The sequence below is a fragment of the Rhagoletis pomonella genome, unplaced genomic scaffold (genome assembly GCF_013731165.1).
Source record: "Rhagoletis pomonella isolate Grant_MI unplaced genomic scaffold, Rhpom_1.0 Rhpom_scaffold_00004, whole genome shotgun sequence".
Taxonomy (NCBI): Eukaryota; Metazoa; Arthropoda; class Insecta; order Diptera; family Tephritidae; genus Rhagoletis; species Rhagoletis pomonella.
In genome coordinates, this window is record NW_023458558.1 from 6,073,098 (window position 1) to 6,081,611 (window position 8,514).

Here is an 8,514-nt window from a genome sequence, read left to right on the forward strand (position 1 = left end):
TTTCCGTAATAATGGTGATCATGATGATGTTGATGGTAGCCCTGTTGGTATGCACCGGATCCTGGTGGATATCTAGAGTTTGGTGTATCGGTTAGCACAGCATCGAGCAAAACTTCGGCAATTTTATCGAAAGTTGGACGACAGGATACCAAATTTACAAGAGCAACAATAAACACAAAAGTAACGGTATACTTCATTTTTTAATTTATTTTTCTAAATTTAAGATGAATGTTTGTTTTGATGATGTATCTATGTATAGAGTTTAAATAAAATTTTTATAATTATTACTTCACTCGCAGTATTCAATAAACTGGGGGTTTTTTAGTTTCATTGAGCTTTTATATGAATAAATATGTGTATGCTTACTTACATACATAATTCGGTTTTGTGTGTTTATACATACATATTTGGAAACCCCCAGAGATAAGCTCAAGTAAACAGTTCATTGATAACAAGAGCGTGTTCGCAACTAAAAGCATTTGCTCAAGGATCGATGATAGTAAACAATATTGTACGTATTAAAAAATATTTATTGTTCGATTATCTATGTATGTACGCATGTGTTCAATGTCTATGCCCACATCTTTAACGCAAGGAGTCATGGTGAGTCAACTACAGAATAGACAATTTTTAAAGGGCATATTATACGGTGTTTACATGAGGCGATTTCACAAGCAACTTTTAGTTAAAAGCAATGATCGCTCAGTGTGAACGACCTCTCAACTAATCGCTTCCAATGAAGTTAGTCAACTTTTCATTCAACAAATTGCATTTAAAATCGCCTCGTGTGAACACATATGTATGTATGTATATAAATGTGAGTATGTCTACCCAGCGGAGCAGCGCACGAGCCTTTAGCGAGAATATCGCAAAATATCCACAAATGAGCTCGCATCTTAGCAAAGGACGATTGTGAAACTTCTTTGATCGTAGAACCCTCGCATAAGAGCATTACAGCGTGAATATTGTGATAGAATAATTTTCTACTTGTACTATTGTAAAAAATTAGTTTTCTTTTATTTGTAAAACTCGAGTGTGTGGCAGCTGAATAATTAAAAAACATTTATTAAAAACTAGACTACACCAAGGCATATTAAATAAGGTAGAAGTGATTTTGACATTTCTATCTTTTGAACACCGACTATAATGAATAACTTTTAACCCCTTTCAAGTTGGCATTTTCTACTTTTCATTAAAAATTCAATTGCGTGCTGTGAGAATTGTGTGATTTTTTTGTTTGTTTTTCGATCACATCCATTTATAGATACATATACAAAAATTAAAAGGAGCAGGAACTACGAGCATTGCGCTGAGTGTGACAAGAGCCAAGACGTTAGTGGTGCGATACTTTAAGGCGTCTAGTTGCGAAGTTAGAAGACTTCGTTGGGAGAACAGCTGCGGTATTCAATTGGAAGATTCTTCTTCTTCTATTTTTTATCGATTTTGTTATCGATTTTGTTATCGATTTTGCTATCGATATCTTTATTGGTGTTTTTATCGATTTTGCTATCGATACTATTATCGCTTTTGTTATCGCTATTTTTTTCTTAGTGTGCGCTTTCGTTTTTGACTTTGATGTACTCTTACAGCTGTCGGGTGTGCATCTCGATCTAACACATAGTAGCCGTGTGCGGCGTTCGCTTGTGCTCGATTTTAATTGAGGGTGATCAAAAAGGCTCGATCATACTCAAAGCTGCCCTCTGATGTCTACATTCTGTTTATTCTGGCTGTGAAAAGGGATTATCTGGAATGTATAAAGAAACGCAGCCAAAGTAAATCAGAAAAACGTATGTAACTTCGAAGTTAGCGCTAAAAAAATTGATAACAGCACGTTTCACCAGCAATTTAAATGGAAAATGATTTTTTACTTTCGTGAAATTGGCTGTAAAAATTGTTTTCATAGCGTTAAGGCGCATTACCAGCGTTAACTTGGAACAACATTGAATCTGAGGATGTCTTCTGCTGGATAACAAACCCGTTTTCATGTGACCCGAAAAGTAAACCTACTGAGATGACAAAGTAAGCTATTGAAAACCCTCTGGACATCAGTGAAGACAACACTTTGAATATTAAATACGACGAAGGGAGCCAAGAGAATTCTAGATGCAAGTGTATGCAGAAAACACTGCTGTTGGCAAGATTGCATTAAAAATACTAATGACTTTTAGGCCCTTATTAAGAGTTGCATTCGATTTTCGATCTTCGCTGGTTATCGAAAGTGAAATTCGTACTATGAGCTACGCAACGGTGTCGAAATTTTCGTTGAGTATCGAATTTTCTGTCGAACAGAATTTTGCTTTCGATGGTATAGCGAAGTGTTAGAAAATTTTGAATTTGTTTTCTTACTTTTTGGCGGCTAGACACAAATTATAAACAATTTTTATTAATTTCATGCAGTTCTAACGACGTGAATATTAAACACAAACTCGAAAGCCGGGTTTTACTTGTGAAACGAAATCCCAATACTCAGTTGGAACGATCTCTGAGAACAAAATCGTAGAGCTGTTGATTGTTTTAAAATATTTTCAATAGATTTGACTCACAAACGCCTCTTTAGACAGTCGGAAGTTTTTAACAAATCTGTAGACAAATTTCTTAAGTATATTTTATGTCAAATATATTCGAAAGACTACACTTAACCCTCATAAATATTTTCTACTCCTGGCCTCCTCATCATCCTCAGAGGTGCATCGATATACATAAGCACTGTAATTAGATATTCAATGACGAAAAGAGTGCGTTGTTTTCATAATGTTTAATTTATTTGTACTCAAAAAATAGATTCCTTTAAGCTGTCAAAGAAGTGCGTAGTACTTTTATGTTATGTATGTGAAATTTCATCTTTCAATTTCTTCTATGTCCGAATGTTAGTTTAAACAACAATATATATAAAAAATAAAAAGCATTAAATAATAATAAAAAATTTTTGTTAGCGGGGAATGAAACAAATATAAGTCTTTCAACCCTTATTTCTTGCGAACCGTTTGCGATATCTTTTGCGATACTTATTTGATATTAATGCCGGCTCGACAAAAATATTTCCATTTAGTATTTTATCTTTAGAAATATCAAAACAACCTTGCTTATTTCTTGCAACTATCGTAAATGAAAGTTTCACTGCCACAAACTGAACGACATATAAATCATATTGCTATTGTTCCCAAATTAATTTGCGAGAGTTTTTCCGGGTTAAAGCTCGCATTTCACTCGCATGCGTTATCATGTGCGAGCATTAGGTCCGCTGGGTGGTGGTATTAACATTGAAAAGCTTGAAATTAAAAAAAACATTATCAGTGCGAATACAGTACAAATCCATACATATATACGAGTTCACACAAATGATGACACCGCCGGTGATGATATCGATGAGGGCTATGATCGATACACTATAAAGCAAAAGTTAGCGGAAAATTCTACTTCGAATATATTGAGCCCTAACCGCCAAAATAACGTAAGTGACATTTTTTTCAAAATTTTCTTTTTGATGCAGAAATGCATCTAGATGCTCTAGGAATATTTCTGCATCAAAAAGAAAATTTTGAAAAAAATGTCGCTTATGTACGTTATTTTGGCGGTTAGGGCTCGATATGTTTATGTATGTATTTACTTGTAAAAGTATAAGTTAGTGTTGTGAGTATCGAGTGCTTTTGAGAATCGAGTACTTTCTTTAAATATACATGTGTTGGTAACATTTCAATGCTTAGTGTAGAAATCTCACTAGCTGACAGGACTTTATTCAAATTAATATATTAATCCCAATAACGTCGATTGAATGCTACTTTGGAGGGGTTGGGCTTGAAATCCCCAAAATCGAAATCCCCAAAACAAAATCCACAAGACCAAAATCCCCAAATTCAAAATCTCGGCGATTTTAGACCTAATCAAAACGCATTTCACACATGTTTGGGCCATATTGACCTTCAAAGTTATTTTAGTACATTTTTCTTAAAAGACAGACATATATACATATGTAAGTATATACATAGAACAAAAATTGAAATAAGAGATAGCAATTCATACATAATTTTATAAAACAAAAAACAAAAACCGATGTTCTTGCTTTTTATTTTTAGAATGCCATCTGCATGTAAGCGTATCCGTCAACAAATAAAAAATCGTTTCCTTTATTGCATTTTTCAACGTTTACCTCCAATACATATGTACATGCAAACATACTGGTCTCCCCTCTCACTTAGTTATTCACTACGCTTGAGTAGCTAGTATGTATTAGGGCTTTGAGTTCTGTGTGGAATGTCTGGATAATCTGTGAAAAATTTCACACTTAATGGAGTTCGTCGATCTTAACAATATTAGATCGCTAAAACAACAGTCCTTTGTCGGGAAAAACTCGAGCATGCCTTAGGAATAAGAATACACCATCGGCTGAACTTCGTCTCGCCCAAAATTATTTTTTTATTAAAATATTTGGTCCAACGTTTTCACCAACAATTCGCGTTCACGTTTGACTTTGTGGTCGTCAGAAGGCAAATCCTCGATTGCCGGCTTAAATAACCTAATGAGGGCGTTATGTTCGTGAAGAAGTTCTTGCGGCAACAATGATCCGGCTCGTTGGTGAATCGTTCTTGATTCTGTATAGTACAGTTGGTGGCAATTTCAAAATGGGGAGTATCATTGGTCCGCAAAAATCCAATATATATAGACTTCTTTCAGAAGAAATACCCTAAATATCTTACAATTGTATTTGTAGACATTTATTTTGTTTAGTCACGGTAAGTCAAAACCCGAAATGGTTCTGGTGGCTGATTTAACGGAGATAATTTGACTTTGCTCCTAATTTTTGAGAACCTAATTTATACAGGCACCCACTTAAACATATAAACAAAAATCATTGAAATCACACGGGTCGTTTATAAGGACTGCACTCACAAACATACCTACCGAAGAATTATGTATGTATGTATGTATTATGTATGTTTTTTTGGAAAAAATTCGCAATAAAAAAGACTTTATTGCATTTTTTAAACAATGTGCCGTTTTTGTTGTTTTCGCAAATGGCTTATTTCGATAGCTTATTTTCCAAGCTTTCCAACGGTATATAATTTGTATTGGGCGTGGCAAAAGGACTACACCTTTTTCATCATAGAACTCAATCGGGTCCGCCTTGCATTTTTGTCGGCAATAACACAAGTTTACAGAAATTAAAAAAAAAATGTTCGACCAGCGGCATTTTTATGCATGGTAATATAAAATATCCCACTGAATCCTAATACAAAACTAAAATGTAAGACAGTAGAACAGTTTTTGAGATATAGCCGAATTTCGGGTTTTTGAGATCTGAAAGAGTGCACTCACTTCATTACAATTTTCTTTAGATCCAATTGGCCAACTGCAACATTTTTTTATGAATTTTTATGAAGAATTTTTCGCTGAATCCGAATACGAAATCAGAGTACAAGAAAGTAGAAAGATTTTTGGGATATTGCCGAATTTCGTGTTTTTGGGATCTGAAAAAGTGCACCCACTTAATTGCAATTTTCTTTGGATGTCGATGGCCAATCTCAAATTTCCTTTTGTCTTTCCTTTGTCTCATGTATAGCTCCGAAATTGCTTATCAAGTTGTAAGTTGACTTGTTGACGTATATGATAGCAAATTTAATAGCCTTTACTATACTAATACCTACAAGCCTACCAAGCAAATCGGACCATAAATACGATTTTTGGAATATATCAGTAGCTGGTCCACCTACAGGAAAAAAGCTACCTACGTACCAAATTTCAAGTAAATCGAACCATAAATAAGATTTTTTGGACCGGATCGGTTCTTGGTTCACCTTTCGGAAAAAAGTACATTTTTTTTGCCCTTGACATGCAGGCTGCTGAAAGCTATTCATTTACTAAATTACATGAAAATCGGACCTTCCGTTCGCGAGATTACCTTTTACAAAAAAAAAGGAACTTCTCTTTATATAACACCGTGCGACAAAAACAAAAAAAAAAATCAAAATACACGAAACAATCAATATATGTACTCACAAAGCAATGGGTCAAATATAGTAAAGCTGCGTTCTTAATTTTTTACTCTGAAGTCAGGATTTTTTTTTAATGACTTTAAAATGTTAAAGATATGATTGATTCAAAAAATTATTTAAAAAATCCGTGGAATATACAACAAGAATGTGGGGACAAAATTCTGTAGAATTGAAAAACATTAAAGTTTTTTGCCCCGACGATACTAAAGGCGGATTCGTCGTTTTAGTTCTGAAGTTGATTTAAGTAACAACTCAAAAGCTTTTAGAAGTTTTCTCAGTTTCTCTGCCCGAGAGGGAAACACAACATCAACCACGTGAAAGAAAAGTTTTGAGGGTCTACTCTGTACTGCGATTCGAAAAGCAAATCATTCGGATACGAATACTGGGCTCTATGAATTTGTATTAGTCCGTGTCGCCTTTCGAATCGCATTGAGTTTTGAATCGCAATACAGAGTATAACTAGAACCATGAACCCAAGGCGAATTTAACCACTTAGGATTTGGCCTTTGAACCTGTGGTAAGATGAAAGTAAAGACAACATGTGGTCGATTCACTGAATTAGGCAGAGTTTAATAATCTGCCACAACAAAAAAAAAACAGTGAGCAATTTTCCTTTCGATTTTCCTTTTTTTTAAATAGTTTTCTGCCGTAGAAATTTTCCAGAATTCAGCTCTATTTACAATAAAATAAATATAGTTGAATTTTTAGATGCTATTATACATAGCTATAAATAATCTAGGTGAAAAACCGGCGGGAGATTCTGTAACCGTTTAACGACAATTTTCCAACCGCCACCGCACTTTTTGACGCATAATATGAATGTTTTTGCGTCTAAAACTGTGATAGCGATTCGAAAATTGTCGCCAACTGGTGGATTTAAATGAAAAAATCGCCGAACAGAAATCTGTTTAAAGTAAACAAAATATCGCTTGGCGCGAACCCATTATGGGTTTCAGTTTGAAACTAAGTGAATATGGTCTATTTTTTCTCTGTGTACGTAAATACTTTCAATTCACTGATAGCCCGAAAACCTTTGTGATAGACGCAAAATTACTATCTGTGCTAATCACAAACGGCAATAAGTTTTTTCCAATATTTCGTGTTATTAAATTTAAGGCTGAAAACTTAGCCTTCAGTTTATATTTCAGTTTTGTACGCGACTTAATCACGTAGCTAAAATGCGAATTATTTCTTCAGTGACAAGTTCGACATTATTTCTCGCCTTGATAATAGCATGCCGCGCTGATAGCGACGAAAGTGATGAAAGCGGCGAACGAAACACAAAAATCTTCGACAGGATTACCTCGCTGCTTTATCGAACTACTAAAAATCATGGGCATCATCAAGACGGACCTGGCAGCCTAAGGCATCCTTATCTATACATGGGATTTCCATACTATATTGGAGCAGGGCCATATATGCCAGCGGAATATCAGAGGACACCACCACAAGGACATCCATCTGTAGCTTATAGCGCTCCACAGCCGGCACCAGGCGCTAATACATTTAATGTTGCACAGCTACCCAACAATGCAAATCCAAACTATTCCCTATATCCAAATTACCCTGCATACCCGAGTGTTCCCACATATAATCCATATCCAAGCATACCAACGCAGGCGTATTCATCAGATAAAAAACACCGTCATCGCCATTCATCAGAGGAAGATTCAGAAGAGCGTAACTATTCCAGAGGACAACATGATTCAGGAAACGGTGTTAGTTCTATGGATCATTCGCTAAAATCAAATACTGAATATCAAGAAACGGGGCATTTCTTTGGCCCATATCAAGGACGTCCGTTAGGCTTACAATAAGTTACTGAGCAGTCGTGCATCAATTAAGTTTTTGTTGTTGAAATACTGACGAAGAGAAAAAAAAATAAAAATAAAAACAGATACATATAAATATATATGTACATACATATTTATCGCTTCCTCAATATAGAAAGGCCCTATCTCACATTGTCGCTGAAATACGAATCCCAAATGGCCTTTTTGATAGATTATGATGCATTTCATCGAATTATAAGTCCCCACATAATTTTAAGCAATAAAAAATTTTAGTTAGGACTCTTTTCTATTTCAGCGACTGTATCAGTTAGGGGCATTCTTTATTAAGGTACAGGAAGGCACAGCCGTACATTAGATTACAAAGCAAGTTGACCTAAACTTTGCAAAATAAAAGTACGGGTATCATTCAGTGTTGCCATTTTTGGCCTTTGGAGCTAGATTTAGGTCTTTATTTTCCTATTTAGCTCCGAAAATTGGAAAAGTTTTAGTTGTATTTGGTAAAATATTAAGATTAAAAAAAAACTGTAATATCATTGTACAAGTCGTCGCCTGGGTAAAAGATTGTCGTATGTTAATTTCGGCAGGTTGTGGGAAATCGCGATTGAAGTTTGGAATGCAATTTCTCAAAAACGCGAAGATAGATTTTCTCCAAAGTCTCTGAAAATGTTACTAGTTCACAAAATGTTTAAATTATTTAATTTTTAATGTTTACTGTTAATTAGTTTTGAGTT

At 34.8% G+C, this 8,514-nt stretch overlaps 2 protein-coding genes across 3 annotated transcripts in view; both read left to right on the forward strand.

Annotated features, from left to right (window-relative positions):
* LOC118736875 (two pore potassium channel protein sup-9) overlaps nucleotides 1-8,514 on the forward strand; it is a 57,548-nt gene that overhangs the window by 6,724 nt on the left and 42,310 nt on the right. The window lies entirely within an intron of this gene.
* Nucleotides 7,169-7,807, forward strand: LOC118737518. The gene has a single exon (XM_036468085.1). The coding sequence runs from the start codon at nucleotides 7,169-7,171 to the stop codon at nucleotides 7,805-7,807; it is 639 nt and encodes a 212-aa protein (XP_036323978.1).